This window comes from Vipera ursinii (assembly GCF_947247035.1).
Source record: "Vipera ursinii genome assembly, chromosome: 3".
In the NCBI taxonomy this organism is placed as follows: Eukaryota; Metazoa; Chordata; class Lepidosauria; order Squamata; family Viperidae; genus Vipera; species Vipera ursinii.
The window spans coordinates 173,116,058-173,136,682 of NC_139516.1; the positions used below are offsets into that span (position 1 = coordinate 173,116,058).

Consider the following 20,625-nt stretch of genomic DNA (forward strand, 5'->3'; position numbering starts at 1 on the left):
TGAGTGTTGGTTGATTGTGTAAACTGAGTGTAGGAATGCTTGCAGGAATAATTTTTTGTCGTAAACCTTCTTTGTCTAACCAAAGTTCATTACATTTTATCTTGGACAGAGGCAGACATATTATTCAGTCTAGAGTTCAAATAAACTAAGATACATGAATCTGACCAGAGATAATTGCTTTTTGTAATAACGTTGACTGAGTTTTTAGAAGAAAATCAAACTTTTTAAGTGTCTTTTATTAATAGTATTTAACATATATTCATATGGTACTGTATTTCCAAATAGCAAATTCTACAATATGAGGGCACTTTTAGTTCTGCTGCATTTCTAATTATCAGGATATTTAAAATGTAATTTTTGGTTTAGGAGGAGTATGGTAGTCAATCAAATGTCCTTCAGTACTGCTATGTTTTAGAGAAAAGTAATTCTGCTCTCAAAAACTTTCATTAAAGAAAAGGTGTGAATGTATTTCCCTTTCAGGCAGAAAGATGTATTTTATTCTCCATTTTTTAATATGCATCGCTAATGATTTTCTGCAGCTATTTCAAGTGAATCCCTTTAAAATGATTTCTCATTTAGCAGCGAGTCAGTTTACCAAAAGCTTACAATTTTATATGAGATTATTGAAAACTGATTCCATACTGAACTGTGTGTATAACAAGACGAAATCATAGTGGTGTGCAACCCTTTAGATGTTTGCAATACTCTAAAGTGCATACAAAAGCATATTTTGTTTGAAGCATTGAAGTATTGCTGATTTTTCTAGACTTGCACAGCTATTTGAAAACTACTCCCAGATGTTCCCTTATATTTGTTGCAGCACAGCCACTTTTTCCAGCAATAGGCAGCAGCTGCAAAAAGCTTCAGTGGTCTACTTTATTGATTGAAAGACAGATGCTTTGCCCATGCTCCTGCACATCACAGAGGGGTTATTTCGAAAGATTTATACTGGTCTATTAAATGAAGGCTTTTCAATGTTCACTGAACTGATTGGTTCATAATCATTGGCTTGGCAAATCAGCTATATAATGTAACAGCCATTTCTTTTCCTATTCCTAACTTGAAATGGAAGCATTGATAAACACGTTGGTTGACTTCTTGTTTTAAAAAAGTTGATTACATTTTTGTTCAAAGTATTTTTGTTCACTACTTGGTTCATAACAGAAAGTATTTGAGATATGTAAGAAAATGAGAATTTTTTTTTCCTCTCTCTGTAAGGAACTACTGAGTCACTTAATATATCCACTTCATTCTGTATGTGCTCTTTATAGAATTATAAAAATATGGATGTGGTTTTTTTTATTGTAGAGTTTGATGGAATAAGAGTACATAGCATTCATAGTTTCATAAGCCAGCCAGGCTGTAATATCCAACAGGAATGTAAACTAAATATTTTTCTGATGACTGTTTAGAATCATTACAGAATATGTTAACAGTTCTGTTTGACAGAAGTTCCATTTTAGATACACACAAAGATTATAAAATGAAACAGATGACAGATATTCCTCAAAAACTAACATTATCACAAGTTGTTTACATTCTAAATGCATGACTTAATGTTCCTAACGTTTTTCTGAGACACTGCTGTAAGCAATGTGCACTTTTTTCATGGTTAACATTTATAGAAATGTATGTTGTATTTTGTTTGTAATTTAAAATATTGGGAGCAAAATGTAGATTCAAATGTAATGAGAAGCAGTGATGGGCAAATATACTGGTTCTTCTGCTTCTGGTTTATTACAGCACAATAAACAGGACTGCATGCAGAACATAGTATACAACACTTTGCTTCTTGCACCTAAGTGTCCCATTACAGAATATAATACCCTATTCTGCTTTGGATAGCTGAGCAGTGTTGGTGCCTGCTGTGCATTTGGAAGATATTTCACTAATGTAATGACAGTACTATTAACGTGGAGGAAGCTGACTCAGGCCGCGTTTTATCCCCATCCCAGTTCTGTTAAAACATTTATATTAAAATAATTATTACATGCTTGAATTTGTTTAAATTTATCTTCCAAACAATATAGGATAAAATACAAAGCACTCAGTGTTAGCAAAAGATGCATAACTTAAAGCTCTGGAAATTGGAAGATTCTGTTGAGCTTGAAGATCTTTACTTGTTTCATCTTCACTAAAACTAGTCATAAAAGTTAGATACTTTATTTCCATTTAAAAACAAACTACTATTAATCACACAATGATAATTATATCTGAACTGAGATGTAATGATTAGGAAAAATTAAGATTTGATAATGTCTTTGTCATCAAATATCAAGATCAACATGATGTAACAAAAGCAAGCATGAATTACTTAACTGGTCATATTATTACAGAGTATTACAAATTCTTGGTCATTAAATATAGATTTAGTGTTATCTGTTCTGTATCTTTTTTAACAGAACAATTCAGTATTCTCTATTTTGGTTAAGACTAAGGGTAGAAATTTTACAGAGAGAGATCCAAACTTAAAATAAAAAGGAATATCCCGAATATGGAAGCTATTAAGTAGGGCATGAATAAGTAGGTTTTTCAGGCAAACATTGCACAGCCACTTGTCTGGGATGGTTTGAGAATTCCTGATATGGGCAGGAAGTTGGGACTACTACAAGACCTCCAAGGTCCCTTTCAACCCTAGGATTCTAGGACAGAAATGGTTAGAACACTGTTTTGCCATTCCCCATGTAATTTACTTAAATCATTTTACTTAGTTGCTTTACTGTGCAAACATAAGTGGTAATTTAAATAATGAGCTTGATCATACATACATGGAACATTTTAGAAAACTTTTTACAGGCATTTTTTAAATATTTGTACAAAGTATCTTATACATTCAATTTTAAAATTTACAAGAACAGTCATGGATAGAACTGCCCTACTACATTGATTTTAAAAAGCATTTAGACCACTGAAACATTTACAGGTTCAAATCTTTATTGTTTTAAAATTCTACATATCTTTTACAGTACAATAATTTGTTATTTAAGTGATCTTTGTATAGTTAATGTACAATGTCTTTTTTCCTCCCTGAACCTTAGCCATGAAATACAATTTCATTTATATGATTTTTTTTAAATAGATCAATACAAGACATCTCTGAGGGCTGGGAAGGTGTTTTATTTAAATACAAGAGCATAGCTACTTTCTTTCAAGATCTGCGATCAACCCTTCAAACGCTTCAATCCATATTACCTTAGCAAGATACTTTTTCCCCCTCTTATATTAAACGGCTTTTTAATGCAATAAAGCAAGTTGCAAGAGTTACCTTTTCATCTATTGAGGCAAACTCATGCTGAAGAAAATTATCTGCATGCAATGAACACTCCTGTATTATAAATAACTGATGGTTTTATACATATTATAAAGAATCTGTTAAAGAGTGAAAGTAGTTTGATAATGGTTTCACAAAAGGACAGATGCTGGTAATGGTAGTTAACATTTAACATCTAATATGAGCTAATGTATATTTAAACAGGCAATTTACATGGCTAGTAAACAAGCCATGATATGTAAGATTTGCCCTTTCAGAAAATGAACTCTTTTGGTCCACATTTCTAAAGTTATCTGAATAAAAAATTGGAAGAGTTAGGCCAGACATTATGATGAATTTCTTGTTTCTAAAATATAACACATTAAAAAGGAAAAAAAGGATCATATTATGGAGCATTGTCATATGATCTCTGTATAAAAAAATGGCCTGCTACTTGGACTGATGAATGGGCACTGAGGGACTAGCCAGAAAATGTGGTATTGAGCTGATTTCTCCCTCATGTGTTATACTTTCTTATTCCATGGTACTGCTTTTACTCTGTAGAATTTTGTACCCAGAGGAACTTTGAATCGGTTTTGTGCCTAAGGAAGGAAGGAAGGAAGGAAAGAAAGAAAATTATTCTAAAAGTAGCACCAGATCTACAATCAACTATAAACTATACTTTTTGTAATCTGCAACACATATTGATGGACATACACTATATGCACGTTTGTGTTTCTATTTTTGTTTCCTAAAATATATATTTTAGATATTTTGTAATTTAGTATTACATGGCATTTCATATCTTTCCAATTTGTCTTTTTTATTTATTGAACAGTGATGCAAGTAGTAAAAAGCTGTATTCCTCTCAGAAAAATAATGCTCAAATTCTATTTAATAATTTAACTGAACTATGACTAATCAAATAATTTAATTCTTACCTTTTTTGCTTGACAATATTCTTTTTCCATTACTTTCCCTAACACCCAAGGTCTTCGAGATGTTCCAGAAGCTACAAGAAAATTGTTCATGACTTAAAAACATTATATATATGCAAGTGACCACTCCACTAATCTTCATAATATTCAAATAATATGTCTATGTATTTAACCACTTAATAGGAAAAATGTGTAATACCATTCTGATAATAGAGGACATATTCCTCCCTCCTATCTGCAAATGGTATTTAATTTAATTTAATTTAATTTAATAACATTTATATACCGCCCTTCTCCCTGAGGACTCAGGGCGGTTCACAGGGCAGAATAAAATACCAAATACAAACATTAAAAAGAGATTAAACAGTTGCCCTAGTTAAAACAATAGGAGTACAATTCTAAAAACCCCAAGATAAAATTAAGAGACCAAAGATAAAACAACCCCACCGATCCCCATCAGGCTAGGCCAGCTTGTACAAACAAAAATGTCTTGAGATCGCGACGAAAGGAGCGAAGATCGGGCGCCATCCGGAGCTCTACCGGTAGCTGATTCCACAGCTCCGGAGCGCCCACAGAGAAGGATCTCCCCCTGGGGGCCACCAATCGACATTCTCTGATCGGTGGCACCCCGAGGAGGCCCTCTCTGTGGGAACGCACAGGGCGCAGGGAGCTTGATGCCGGCAGCAGATGTTCCCTAAGGTACTCCGGCCCCATGCCATGGAGGGCTTTAAACACCGTTACCAGTACCTTGAATCTCACCCGGAAGACAACTGGCAACCAATGCAGCTCACGGAGCAGAGGTGTAACGGAGTATCGGGAGACTCCCAACACAACTCTCGCGGCTGCATTCTGTACCAGTTGGAGCTTCCGGGTGGTCCTCAAGGGCAGCCCCATGTAGAGAGCGTTGCAGTAGTCCAGACGAGAGGACACGAGCGCATGAGTGACCGTGCACAAATCATCCCGGCTAAGATAGGGCCGCAACTGGCGCACCAGGCGAACCTGGGCGAAGGCCCCCCTAGTCACAGCTCCTATATGGTCTTCCAAGGTGAGCCGTGAATCTAGGAGAACTCCCAAGTTGCGAGCCCTATCTACGGGGGGTAATAGTTCACCCCCCATAGCCAGAGGTGGAATGTCCGAATAGACCCGGGATGAAGGTATGCAAAGCCACTCAGTCTTGTCGGGGTTGAGTTGAAGTCTGTTCCTCCCCATCCAGACCCGAACCGCCTCCAGGCAACGGGACATCACGTTGAGGGCATCACTGGGGTGGTTTGGGGTCGAAAAGAAAAGTTGGGTATCATCAGCGTACTGATGATACCCAACTCCAAAGCCACGAATGATCTCACCCAGCGGTTTCATATAGATGTTGAACAGGAGAGGCGAGAGGACCGACCCCTGAGGAACTCCACAAATGAGAGACCTCGCGGTCGACCTCTGCCCCCCTGCCAACACCGACTGCGAACGTCCCTGGAGATAGGAGGAGAACCACTGTAAAACTGTGCCTCCCACTCCCAGTCCCCTGAGACGCCGCAGCAAGATACCATGGTCGATGGTATCGAAAGCCGCCGAGAGGTCTAATAGGACTAGAACAGAGGAATGCCCCCTGTCCCGAGCCCTCCAGAGATCATTCACCAGCGCGACCAATGCCGTCTCCGTGGTGTGCCCGGGTATGAAGACCATAAGGATTTCCAATAATATTATATTACAATATAAATATTATGACATATTTATTTGTATGTTAAATGTTTCTACTTAAACATAGTTGTAAGTTTCTAGTATTACTTAGCTGTGTTCATGTGTTTATACATACTTATAAAATGTATGTGTGTACACATATCCATAAGTACACAATAGTTCAAAAAATCTTTTTATAATTATTTTTTTAAAATACATCATAAAAACACTTTCCAAGGAGATGACACTTACCACACTCACCTGGTTTGAGATCTAGTGCCGCAAGAGATTCTGAATGTAAAAAATACAAAGTTGGGCTAACAGTAAATAATACATAGTTGTCATGACGTTCATCCAAGATTATGAGAACCAAATCACCAACCTGAAAACTAGTTAAAAAAAGAAAAAAATTAAGCAGACAATACATAATACAATATTGAGCAGATATGTATTCAAAAGTAACCAAATTATATTCCAAGTATTTATTTTTGCGTCCTGGTCCATAGAAATATACTGTAAATCAGGAAATTCTGGTTTTAATTGAAAAACATTCTTTTGTAAACTCGTAATTTTAAGAAAGGGATTTTTATTAATGCAAAAGTACATTCTGGAATGGTAGGTGGGTGACTGAAGATGAAACTGTGACACATATTTCTAGTCACTGAAAATAAAAGTAAAATAAGTTTGCCTATGTACAACCCTGATGTATACTAATATGGGCTAATGAAAGCTAATCATTTTGAAATCCCAGTGCTTTAAGCACAAAGTTTTTATTGATTAGCTCATCTGATTATTGGGTTAATAATATCATATACAATAAATGACTTGGGTCTGGCTAGTCTAAAGAAAAGAAGAAATAGGGGAGACATAATAGCAGTATTCCAGTATTTGAGGGGCTGCCACAAAGAAGAGGGGGTCACGTTATTCATCAAAGCACCAGAGACCAGGACAAGAAGCAATGGTTAGAAACTGAACAAAGAGAGAAGCAACCTAGAATTAAGGAGAAACTTCCTGTCTGTGAGGACAATTAACCAATGGAACAGCTTGCCTCCAGAAATCATGGGTGTTCCATCACTGGAGATTTTTAAGAAGAGGCTAGCCCAGGGGTAGGCAACCTCGGCTCTTTGATGACCCATGGACTTCAGTCACTTGTCTAAGATGGTATAGGTCAGGGGTGTCAAACTCAATTTCATTGAGGGCCGCATCAGCATTGCAGTTTCCCTCAGGGGGCCGGGTGGGTATGGCCAGGGTGGGCGTGGCCTACTGGGTGGGCATGGCTAGAGTGTGTATGGTCTACTGGGTGGGCGTGGCCAGCTCTACATCGTTCACATCAAGGGTACCTATGGGGGCCTGGGCAGGAGTGGGACAGATCTGAGGGTCTCTGGCAGAAGGAGGGTCTCTGGGCCAGGGCCAAGGCAGCGGGGGCCGTTCCGTCACTGTTTCCAGGATGGCTTCATGGGCCACATGAAACCACTTCGCGGGCCGGATCTGGCCCCCGGGCCTTGTGTCTGACATGTCTGGTATAGGTTCTCCTGCTTAAGTGAGGGGCTGGATTAGAAGACCTCCAAGGTCCTTTCCAGCTGTATTCTATTCTATTCTATTCTATTCTATTCTATTCTATTCTATTCTATTCTATTCTATTCTATTCTATTCTATTCTATTCTATTCTATTCTTCTATTCAAATGATAAGCAAGAAAGAAAATACCACTCTGTGGCCCATGTTAAGAACCAGCAGCCATGGTACACTGTTTTATTCCCCAGAATGATATATCTTAATTTGCTTAAACTTTTCAGAAAATAAAGTAATTACTAAATCCAAGATCTAGGGAAATACGCAAAATGGCAAAACACTCATAATAGGCTTCTATTCTAATTCTAATTTCATTGTTCCAGCTGGAGAGATACATCTCTATCAATAATGAGTGAGAATTCAAAAATAATCCTTAGTTTTATTGGCAAGAATATGTAGCAGAAGTAATAAGAATGTTGGATTCTCTAAGAGAAAGACATTTGGAAAGGGTGAAATATTTTGTATTTCCTAGTAGCATAATCAATAGCAATTATTATAGTAGCAACTGATCATAATTTAACAGGGAAAGAATAAACAACGGGAGAGTTGTTTTAAGGTTTTGGAATCAAGAAAGAACAGCAAAAATTGGATTGTTGCATTCCTATCATGTCTTATTTTATAGAAGAGAAATTTCTACAAGAGGTCATTAACTGGGATGCCTGAGCTAGATGCACGTCTCAACTGAATTTACTCACAGTGCGCAGCAAAACTGCTGAACTCTTGTAGAGTTCTGGATGGCTGTAAGGTTTTATAAAAGTGGTTTAAGATTTTTTTTAACCAATAATCAATATAAATGTCAGCAGTTTGAGTAGAGGAATTATAATTAGCTGTGTGTGTGTGAGAGAGAGTGTGTGTGTGTGTGTGCGCACATGCTTTTTTTTGGTATTTGTTTTCAAATTCTTGTACAAGTTAACTTGTAGGTTAACTTGTAGGTCCCAACAAAAACTGCATGGTAACTTTTATTAAGTCTTTTAAAAGTAGTGGGAGGAAAAGGATTCAATTTTTGTTTTCAAGTTTTTGCAAATAAACAAATGTAAATAATTAACCTACTCAACAGTTTTTTGACATACTTATTTTAGTCTGTATTAATGACCGCAGTAATATTATTTTTAAAAATAATTTAATTTAAAAAACATTTCACAATTAACAATATGTATACTTACTCTCTGATAGCAATTTTTTCAGAATGTCTTAGAGAAACTGAAGACATGCTTTGAGACATCTGAAAAATGTAACATTACTATTATTTTTCTGTTATAGCTTATATGATAAAGCATGTTCTAGGCATAGATTAATATTGATTGATCTTGTCAAACACTGACATAAAACAAGAAAAAATGGCTTTCTATGCTTTATATCCACTTTTTGGACAAAACATATTATAAATTTAAAACAATTTCATGTGAAGATAAAGAAAGTTAGTCATTACTATTATAACTGAATTTTAAGCAGTCTTATGATTTTATGAATGTCAAGACACTTTTCTTCAATCATGCATCCTACATCATAACTTTTATTTTGTATTTATGCAGATTGATTTTTATACTCAACATTCTAGAAAACATGAAGTGCCAGGGCAGATTTTTTTTTCCTGATTTATTAAATGGGATGGTACAAAAAGTAACCAGTCTGGGCTGACCTAATGTTGCAGCAATAACAATATATATACATTCATTTAAAACATACAACTATGATTAATACCTTTTTATTGCCCCATTTAGAATTTTTCATTTAGAGAACCTAGAGTATATATCTGTCATGAAATCAAACCTACCAAAAAAAAATAATAAGAGATTCTTTTCTAAAAACTCTGGAGGAGATTTGATTCAGACTGACATCAATAGGATCCTGAAATGAATTTAAATCCTCAAACTAATATCTAAAACCTGAACTGAGAAAAGATTATATATTTCAGAAATCTTCCTAATTAAAAACATTTGCCATTAGCTCAGTTACAGTGATGATGAGCTGGAAGATTTTAAATGATAGGTTAGAGATAGATCATTATAGAAAAAATCATAGTGGTCATTAGGAATTGAAAATGATTTGATGGCACAAAATCATCAACAAATTCATTTGGTTTCTTAATATTGTACCAGGAAAATGTGCAGTGAGTATTTTGGTTGCTTTAGTAGTTCAAATGAAGTACAGGTAGTTTTTGCTTAGGAACTATTCAGGAAAGGGTGTTACTGGTGCACAACATGAAGTTGAGTAAAGGTCTTTCTAGCTATGGCTGCCATCTGCTCTTTGAGCAGGAGCCTTGACTCCCAGAGGATCCCAAACATATCCACTGTGTCTGTCTTTTTTATTATAGTAGTACCAGTACACAGTTGCTAAAAGAGGCAGCCACCAAACAAGGACTACCTGCAGTAGTGATAATGGCTAAAGAAGTGGCAAAAACTATATTTAAATTATTCACTGCATATTTTTATATTTTTTTAAAATAAAGCTAATATAAATCCATTTTTTATAAAAAGAAAAGTTTCTTTGTTGTGTGTTTCTTATTAATCACATACTTTATTTAATCGGACATTAGATGTTTCCAGATATTCTATTGGGATTTACAAATTCTAAAATAAATATGGTTATTTCTCATGAGAAAAGTCCCCAATCTTAAAAATTTGGAAGCAAGTTATATAAATACATGAGATCAACTTAAATTTTGTTATGAAGCCACAAAATGGATATGTGTTGTCTGATGACTCTTCCGAGTCACTATCATTAGTTGTGAACTATGATTCAAGAGTTGGAATGTCTATTCCTAATTCCCAGTATTGTGTTGCTAACTGTCCATTTTAATTTTAAGAGGATGAAGTGAAAAGCAGAAGGAAGGAACAGATCTTTTTCTATTCTAACCTATTGATCCACATCTTCCTTTAAAACTAAAATACAATAGATATCCTACCTCAGAACAATGTATTCTTTAGAATACATTTTTAAAAAATGACTGATTTTATTCTTTTGAGTAAGTTTTTAATAAAATTTACAAATCTTACCAATCTTTGATTGAGCCTTTTATTTTCCTCCTCTTTCAACTGCAATGTCTATAAAAAGATATGTTATCACTTTACCCAAATATGTAATTATATATTAATATTATATAGCTTTATAAATGCATTCCCAGTATTTTAAAGTGCAATCCTATTCATACCCTTTAACTTCTCTTTTCTGAGAACAAATATAGTCTAGCACAATGCAATTTGTTCCTGAGTAAACATGGGATTAAAATTCAAGCTGAAATACTTAGGAACCCAATTTTGTGTGTGTGTGTGTGTTAACATATTCTTATGATTACAGCAAAGTAAGATGTTCAATAAAACTTTAGAGAATCTGAGCTATACACCTGCATTTCAATTCTGTTAAATCACAATGTTTGTCTCAAAATACCAATCACTTCATTTAAATTTATATTACCAAATATAGAAGGGGAATGAGGGTAATAGAAAACATTCATGTTTGTAAGCAAGCACCCCAGAAAAGCTGGTTTTCTGAAAGCAAAGCAAGTAAATCTAGTATGTACTCTTCACTTCTTTACTGCAATATGGATAGGCAATGTGTGATAGAATATAAAGTCAAACCTTTCTTAGAAGAAAACTTATTAGAGGTTTTTATACCTAAGTAATTAAGCTAAACAGAAATTATTAAACCTAAGGGATTCTGCACATAAAATGAGTGCTCTGTTGCTGAATTATGGGAATATCCCTTAGTCATATAACAGCTATCTATATCAGAAAATAGGCTTTTAAATATTTCCATATATTTCTAGCGTCTTAAAAAAGGTAAAGGTAAAGGTTCCCCTGCACACGCGTGCTAGTCGTTTCCGACTCTAGGGGCCGGTGCTCATCTCCGTTTCAAAGCCGAAGAGCCAGCGCTTGTCCGAGGACGTCTCCGTGGTCATGTGGCCGGCATGACTAGATGCCAAAGGCGCACGGAACGCTGTTACCTTCCCACCAGAGTGGTCCCTATTTTTCTACTTGCATTTTTACGTGCTTTCAAACTGCTAGGTTGGCAGAAGCTGGGACGAGTAACAGGCGCTCACTCTGCTACGCGGCACTCGGGATTTGACCCACCAAACTGCCGACCTTCTGATCGACAAGCTCAGCGTCCTAACCCACTGAGCCACCACGTCCCCTCTCTAGCGTCTTAATCATTCTTAAAAAAACAACCAAAACCAAATACTTCTTAAAATTAATCTGAGTTCCTAGTGATTACACAGACATCTTCCTGTGGGGTATTTTTTTTTAAAAAAAAAACAACTATAAAAAAGTAGGGTTTTGTGGTCCAGGATGTTTTTTTTTAATCAGAGCCTTTAATTTAAAATAAAATAATTCATTTAAAAATATTTTTGTCCAATCACACAATTAAGTCAGAGAAATCACAAGTCACACCTCAGTACCAACTTTGATTTGTAGGCTGCCTTTATGCCCATAAAGCTCAGAAATCATTAATGTAACAGCAAAAACAACTGTGCAAGGAGATTAGGGCAAAATCAGGCTGCTGTAAATGCATGTGGGACTTGTAAGCATGGATGCAAGTGGGAAATGGTTCATGCAAAACAAAGGAGCCAGGTCTGGTTAGACCAGTCAGGGAAGTAAGAAAACAAATAGAAGACAATGGTAAAAAACTTCCATGGTATTATCAAGACACTGGCATGGATATATTCATGAAGTCAGAGTGTTAGCTCAATTCAAAGGACACTAATTGTTAGTATAATATGAACAATACTGGATATGCAATGGATAGATGGGGAGGAAAAACGCTGAATGTAAGCTTCTTCCCAAACCTTACTTCTGCCTAGCATTACCAGTTATGCTGCTAAGAACAGAGACTGGCAAAAAAAAACCCTACTCACCTTTTCTAACATCATTATCCTCTGTTTTTCTTCAGACAACATCTGGACATTTTCACTAAAAAAGAAAGAAAATAGGAGAAATTAACAAGATATGATTTAAAAAAAACTTGTCTAGCTCTTCAACATATTCATAATGATTGTTGAAAAAGAACTTTTAATAGTACAAGAACCAAGAAAGATTAACAAACAGCTGTTTTGCATTGGCCAAATGACCCTACTTTGTCTTACAGATGTGTCAAACAAAAATGATTAAAAGTGGAATGTATATAATATGTTCATCTTTTGCCATTTCATGCAAGCTTCATGTATATAGATACATGCATGGCAACAATTGAAGCCGCCTTCCGTATACCAAACGCTCTGGAGAAGATAAGAGTCTTATTGGGGGTAATTAGGAGTTGGGCAAATAAAGAGACCAAACCCCAAATGGGACAGGTGTCATCAAATGAACTGGCTATTGGTAATGGGATGGAATATTGCCTACTGTAGATATCAGTCACTGCTCTGAGAGGCCCAGTAGCAGCAAATGATACTTTTGGGTATTTGGGTGACATGAACAACACTAGGGACACTTTTTATTGAAGAAGAGCAGCAAGCTCAAGCATCTCCATTGATGACAAGTGCCTTTAACTCCTACTTCATGCCCCTAACCCTAACCCTAACCCTGGCTGTGAGTCCTGATTCTGAAACTAGACCGGCTAAGGAAACTTCCATGAAGTTTTCACCCTCGTATTTTGCCTGACCATTATCTTGCCTGCTGTTTTGGATTAGAGCTCTTTTAAGACAAGCTTGCTAAAACAATGAAATTTCTTTTACTGCCACATGCATTTGACATACATTTTGAAATTAAGAGGTTAGAAACATCTTTTAGTGATGAATAAAACTGATTTCTGCTGTTCAAAATGATTAATATAAAACAACATTCCTTATAAATGTTAAGGCTGAAACTACATAAAATATATGTAAAGATGGGGCGAAAAAGGTGTTTTTTTTCCTCCACTTGAACAGAGGGTCAAATGAAATCTGGTTCACTAATAGTTGAGTATTTGGAAGTGATCCACTTTCTAATTTTAAATATATTATCTTTTAAAATAAACAGATAATAATCAAGAAATTTGTTCTAACAATCAAACCTTATATATACATTTAGCATGATAAAGATGTATAACGTACATGTCTAAACAAGACTTAGGGAAAAAACTTAGAACTGGCAGTTTAAACGGGGTAGGGGAAACGTATTTCATTTATTCTGTAATATTTAGATATTTATTTCAATGCAAAAGAACTTACTTTACAGTCATCATGCTGGTTTCTAGTGTGGAATCAATTTTTCCTTCTTCTGCTGTATCAGAACTCAAATGTTCAGTTTCTGATGTGAAATCAGCTGCACAAGCTCCAGAAGGTTCCAGAGTAAGAGGCAAGCATGTTGATGAAACAAGATTGCTGTTTTTCAGCTTATTAACTTCTTCAAGTTTCTTCTTCTCTTCAAGTAAACGAGCGCGATCTTCAGAAAGACTTTCAATCAGAGCTGAGCAAAGAATTTCAATGATTTATATTTAATATTACAATAAAAATTTGCTATGGTATGCAACTCTATTGTATTACACTGCATGCTTACCCTTGTCTTTTTCTTGCTGCTGTTTTATCAATTTCAATTTGTCGCTAAGATCATTGATTATATTTTCCTTTTTCAGCTTTTCTCTTATTAGAACAGTGTTAAATGTAGTCTGAAAAGATAGCATTAAAATTTAATTTTGGTAACACAATGAACAAAATGTAGGTGTGCACACTCTTCTCTTTGTAAGCCTCAATAGTATTAAAACACATTAAAAACTTTTAGATGCACAGGCTTAAAGGTAAAGGTAAAGGTTCCCCCGCACATGCGTGCTAGTCGTTTCCGACTCTAGGGGCCGGTGCTCATCTCCGTTTCAAAGCCAAAGAGCCAGTGCTTGTCCAGGCTTAAAACACATCTAATATTACATTGTCCTGTTACTAAATTGCATTTAAGTCTAAATAACACTGATGTTTAGAAATTGTGGTGTAAAAACATTTCTTCCTGAGCAAAGAATTAAGTGAAAATTTACTAGATATGACTACTTGAGAGATACAATGCTGACTTTTAGGTATGATTGATTTCTTTACTCAGGTCAGAATCTATTGTTTCAGTTGCATTTTGCTCTTTCTGTCTGAACACATTATTTTTTTTTACAATCATAAGTCTGTTTCCCATTCCTGGGATATCAAGTCTTCAGTAATGTAAAAGATATGGTTTGAGAATTCAGTGAAGACTCAGTTAAAATGGATTCTAAAAGAGAAGGAATGCAGTGACCCTGCCCCCAAAGACAGGCAATCATATTTTACTTTCAAAGACATAAAGACACCATCAACTTTTGAAATTTGAGGAATTTGTTATCCACACTGCCAAAACCAAAACAGATTCCAATTATTTTATATTGTCTCCCAACAAGAAAATCTAATCTGAAGTCTACCTGCTGCTCTGCAGTGAGTGATGTTCGAATGTTTTGCATTTCTTCATTTTTTCTTTTCTCATATTCTTCAAGCTGTTCCAAAAACTTTACTTTCTCTTCCTGGAGTTTTTCTTGAAGCTCTGCAACCAAGCTTGAAGGTGACGATTCAAATGAACTTGAAAAAGGAAAAAAAATATTCAGAATATAATCAATCTGAAGTACTAAAAAAAAGGGCAAAACCTCAGTATTATTTAATCTGGCATATAGCTAAAAATGAAAGGGTTTGATTAACGTTAGTTGCTTCAGTAATTATCAGATTTTAGTATGTCTGGGGACAAAATAAGTGTTGGCCTTGCAATAATAAACCTATTTACAAAATCCAAGCCAATTTTAAAAAATGAATTCAGACCTCCAGCAATCTGGTTTTCCCAATGGATATCTATATTTGAGAACATTTTAACAAACTGCACCACTGGTTTGGTGAAAGCAGTGCCTCAGACAGAAAGAAGGTCCATACAGAGTGGTAAGGACAGCTGAGATTAGGAAGCTCGCTTCCCATTATTCAGGACATTGCTTATAAACGCTATGTGCTTAGAGCTAGAAGCATTGTTAGAGACCCCCCACACCCACTTCACGGTCTATTTCTGTTGCTCCCCTCTGGAGGAGGTTTCAAAGAATTTATAGCAAATTCTGTAACAGCTTTGTTCCTTATGCCACCTTGTAAATTCACAGGATTCTTTTTTTTCAGCCATGTATATGTATATATTTGAACTAGACTGTGATGTTTCTCTGTGTCATATGTGTGTATGTGTGTATATGCATAATGGTATTTTTTTTTGGAGAGCTGAATGCAATGCAATTTCATTTTAATGTATGGTGATCAGTGTACATTAAAGTGACAATAAAGTTTCTATTCTATTCTAATTTTCACATCTGTTGTCTCCCCTCACTTCAACTTTACAAATAGTTGTGTAGCAAAGCAAAATGTATAGAATAAAAGATACTTTAATAAAGTAGCTCAAAATTCAACAATTTAAGCATAAGCACAAAGTGATTCAACTCGAATAACTTCAGGGACTTCATCACATTTACGTAACAAGCCTGGATGTTATTTGCCCAGAAAACAGAAGGGACTGAAACTCAAACCTCCTACATTCACTGAAAGGTGTTTTTTTTTATTCAAAAGGCAACTGGACTTTTTTTTCCTTGCAGAAGAAGAAAACATTTCACTTCCCATGCAAGAAGCTTCATCAGTTCTGACTGATCTTCTTGGATGAGAAGTGAAATGTTTTATTCTTCTTCCTCAAGGAAAAACAGTCCAGTTGCCTTTTGAAGAAAAAAACATGTTCGAGACAACTATGACCTGGATGACTGAGAATCTCCACACACTCGTACATTCACCTTCTCCAAAGGAGTGATAAAAAGTGTTTGAAGCAGGAGTGAAAACATGCCTATTTTCTTTTTATTCAAAGGAGTTCAGAGTGGAATATTTGTTCCCTAATGCCACCTGAGCAGACATTTTTATGAGGTTAGTAATTAAAGTCAACTGCAGAAATTTTTAATCTTGAGGATTTAAATGTGGATACTCATAACCTTGGTCCAGCTGTTTAATTATCATAGGACAGTGATGGCGAACCTTTTAGAGACCGAGTGCCCAAACTGCAACCCAAAACCCACTTATTTATCGCTGGGTGCCAGGTGGGCGTGGCCTACTGGGTGGGTGTGGCTGTAGTGGTCATGGAAGATTGGAGGGGTGTGGCCAAGGTGGGTGTGTTCACCTCAATGTTGCTCATGGGGATGGACACCTGTGGGGGGTGGCTGGTTGAAGAGGGAGTTGCCACCTCCAAGGCATGGTGCGGGTGCCCCTATGGTACCCCTGCCATAGGTTCGCCACCACTGTCATAGGACATCTACTCAACATACTAGTGATTCTAGAATTAAGAGCATATTGTTCCAAGGAAAAGAAAATCATCATCTCATGTTCCTGGACTACTAGCTAATAATATATATTTCTGATTAAGAAGTTTGGTTTAACATCTCTGAATTTTTCTTGATTTATTTTCACTGTCTTAGTATATTTTTGATAGTTGAAATATAGCTATTATACATTGCAGCTAATTAATATTTGCTAGCACTATACACAGAGTACAGTGAGCCAAGTGTTTCAACCAATCTAATGACCTCTAATCTTATTGGATATTGCTCCAGAGCTTTAGCTATCTACATGTAACCACTAATTTTTGCAGCCTTGTCCCGGGGGGAGGGGGGACATAGAAATTATACCATATTTGTTTTCCCTCTCTTTTAATCACAATCTGAAGAATAATAATTAATTTCTACCATGTCAGAGAGAACAATCAGATTTCTCCTAGAAATCCTGGCTTGTAACTTTGCCCTCTCATCAAACTTCGGGTATCATAACAATAATTACATGTACATTTGCTGAAGTCCTGAGTTGAAATGTGCATGACAGAAATATCCAATGGTCGAAGTTGATTTTCATAGCTTCATAGCTTCAGTATGCTACAACAATGTTAAAAACGAAAGAGCACCAGAACTACAATTAAATGGAAACAACTGTAAACTTCTCTGAGTTTACAAATAAATGATATACATATGGTCTAAATAAATACACCAACACAAATTACATAATGTACTAGTTAGTGAAAAAAAGCTATTTTTTCCCCTAATTTACTTGTAAATTGGAGAATTCTATTTAATTTTATCTAGATGCAAGGAATAGTTAAGGACCAAATGTTCTGTGGTGTTATGATTACACGTCTTCTTTTGTGCAAGTAATCATTCTTTTGTGAGGCAATATCTTAAATTCAGTGTTGTATTATTTTTAGATAAATTTTGTATACTAGATATTTCCCTAAATGTGTTGAACATAGCCAGGAAAAAAGGTGGAAGAACAAGTCCTCTTTGAGTATTACCTTTTGTTAAGAAGCTCTCTTTAAACTAAAATTTTACTGTAAAAAAACCCTACACATTTGTTCAAAACTATCTGTTTTGCTGTGAAAATATTATCATTGTCTGAAACTAGGTAAAAGAAAACTCTAGATGATGAAATAGTTAATACTGTATCTTCATTTATCTTTCAGTGACACATACAATTTTAACTATTTTGAAATATATATTTGAAAAACATTGCTTAGAAAAATAGACATCAGTGCAAAGATGAAATTATTTTAAGTTTATAGAAGTGATACACAAGGTGGTTGAGATATTACAAGAACTGCAACAAGGTACATTTTAAAAGAGAATCCTGGAACAATGTGAATAAACTCATTTAACATACTTCTTGACTGTAACCTCAGAACTTAGATGCTGCTAACTCATCAGCTACAATCAGAACTGAACAATTTAAATTATGACAAAGACAGAATGAATGAAAAGCCTGAGCTCTATTAGTGACTTTACTTTGCACAGAAAGAATAAGAAATATTTGATTAAAAATGAATTGTTAACTGGGAACTTTAATAAATAACGGTATTCATTTTGTTTTGTTTACACAAGGAATTTCAATATATAACAATGATTTTTATAATATTTGATAACAACAAGAGATGTATATAGTTAAAGAACCTTCATGAAAGACATCTCTCTCTGGGAAAATTCAGAATTCTACAATAAACTATCTATGGAGATTCTCAGTCATCGAGGTCTTTTCAAAAGGCAACTGGACTGTGTTTTTTCCCTTGAGGAAAGAGTTGTTTTGCTTCTCATCCAAGAAGCTTCATCTTCTTCCTGAAGGGACAAAACATGGTCCACTTGCCTTTTGAAAAAAACATCTTTGCGTATACAATAAACTGTTTTTGGTTTTTTTCTAGATAAAGAATATCTAAATAAAATCTTTTGCTCTTAAACCTGAAATTCACCAAATAAAAAGAGAAAGACGCACACATCATTAGAATTGGAATGTGCAGGTGTTTTCCTCTGGAAATAAAATATGGAAAAAAAATAACATTACTGTTTTTTATTTGGTAAAATGATTTGAAATGAATAATTGTTAATGCTTTTGTCTGCTTTTATGATGTAGCAATTTATTATTCTGTTGATCAAAAGTAATTTTTATTTTAACTATGCATCATTCCCCACGCAAGCTGTTTATGAAATCTCTGAAAGTATGAATAAAATACTTTTATTCATTAAATATTAATAATGTACTGTAGGTTTATACATATATTTATTAAAACAAAATATTCAGAGATCTGGATATTCAATCAAATATGAATATACAGAAAGAAATAAATTATAATACTTTCACCACATTTGTGTCATCTAATAAATAGCAGATTAATTCTATATGAACTAATTACTCGTGTATTTAGAATCTCCCATTATTTCAATAATGTCAAGCTATTAAGTGTATAAACCACTTGATTAATGTACAGACATAAAATGACTAAATTGAATTGCCTAAAAATATTTCATCTTAATGCCATTTAAATCTACATCAATTCTTTGAGCACCTATATTTTATTATAATTTTAAAAACTGAAGTTTTTTGTTACAACAAAGGCAAACAGCATTTTTCTTCAAACATTAACTTATTACATTTCTTGTAAAACCAAGACAAGTTTTCAAGAATGGTTTGTGCTTTGTGTTCTGTTTAACATAAATAAAATAATCTACTGGCTAATAGGAGAGCTTGTGTGAACTACAACTCCTTAAATTATAATGTATTTTATTTACAGTTGGGATCAGAATCTCAGTCCTTGAGCAAAATGACTGTTAAGCAAGACAACCATGTGATTACTTCACTCAACTACAACAATCCTGCCACTCCTAGTTGCAACTGTTAAAGAGATCACCTGAATTGTTAAGTGGATGGAATCCCAGGTAAGGAGCATAAGGTGCCTCAAGTCCGGGGGGGGGGGGGAGAGGAGAGAAATTCTTCATCAGGCTGTAGGAATGAACTAAAATGAAGCTCCATGCCTGCAGCTTGACAAAGGATTTTCTCTTTTCACTGGGAAATTCTTCACTGAAGTGCAGGAACAGAGCTCCATTTCTGCAGTCAACAGAGAATTTCTCTTCAGTGGATGGAGGGAAAATCCTTTGTCAGGCTGGAAATCTCAGATCAGGAGGGGGGCGGGCGTAAAACTCCATACAGAACTGAGATTCCCTCCAGCAGGAATTATTTCAGCCAGTCCCAGGAAGTAACAGCTTGGAAACCTCCCTGGTGGCTTTCTATTGACTCTCTGGGAAAGGGCAGAAAAGACTGCCAATGGCAATCATATGGTCTCTGTGCATTTGACAATCAGCCGTAAACATGAACACGTTGCCAGGTACCCAAATCATGATCATATGACCATGTGGGGCAGCACCTCTTTCTGAAGTCATCATAACTCGTCTTTAAAAGATTAAACAACAACCTGTGACATAGTGGGTCATTGTTTCATAGATATTTCCTTATCAGATTCCTCATTGCCTTCAACAATGGTAGTAATGTACTGAAAACTCCTTTAAATACAAGGAGATATTTAAATGTACTGGCCTTGAAAGTAGCCCATCTTGAATTGAATAGCACAATCGAACCTCAGAAATTGATCACAGGAAATGTTTTATGACATTGTTTATTATATCATAAAATGTTTAATGATAATTTTATGTGACAAAATGTTTTATAAAATTTGCCAAATTTCAATTACATGGGAGTCTATGGGATTTTAGATGCATTCTGTAAGATAGCCCATTTTAGGTACCTTGGCTGAAAATGTTTGCCCTAAGACCATTTGCCCAGGTAAAAGTTACAGACATGAGTTTTAACAGTATGTAGATTAAATAACTGTTTAGAAAATAGCAAGTACTGAATTATGTCCTACTGTACAATTTTGTTCATTTTCAAGTAGATAGTACAATTTTACCACAG

At 35.2% G+C, this 20,625-nt stretch overlaps 1 protein-coding gene across 6 annotated transcripts in view; it reads right to left on the bottom strand.

Annotated features, from left to right (window-relative positions):
* Positions 1-2,916: 2,916 nt before the first annotated feature.
* The window catches only part of RB1CC1 (RB1 inducible coiled-coil 1), a 57,340-nt gene continuing 39,631 nt past the window's right edge, over positions 2,917-20,625 (bottom strand). For 2 of the 6 annotated variants that reach the window (XM_083358944.1, XM_083358945.1), the window contains 9 exons: positions 14,772-14,925; positions 13,901-14,009; positions 13,573-13,810; positions 12,283-12,337; positions 10,427-10,474; positions 8,594-8,652; positions 6,112-6,248; positions 4,192-4,262; positions 2,917-3,852 (listed from right to left, as the gene is read on the bottom strand). In XM_083358944.1, the coding sequence (XP_083215070.1) occupies positions 3,775-3,852; positions 4,192-4,262; positions 6,112-6,248; positions 8,594-8,652; positions 10,427-10,474; positions 12,283-12,337; positions 13,573-13,810; positions 13,901-14,009; positions 14,772-14,925 (949 nt within the window). In that variant the 3' untranslated portion in view covers positions 2,917-3,774. Of the gene's footprint in view, positions 3,853-4,191; positions 4,263-6,111; positions 6,249-8,593; positions 8,653-10,426; positions 10,475-12,282; positions 12,338-13,572; positions 13,811-13,900; positions 14,010-14,771; positions 14,926-17,187; positions 17,274-20,625 lie in introns of those variants that run through there. The other 4 variants (XR_014492049.1, XM_083358947.1, XM_083358946.1 and 1 more) reach the window with 4 other exon arrangements.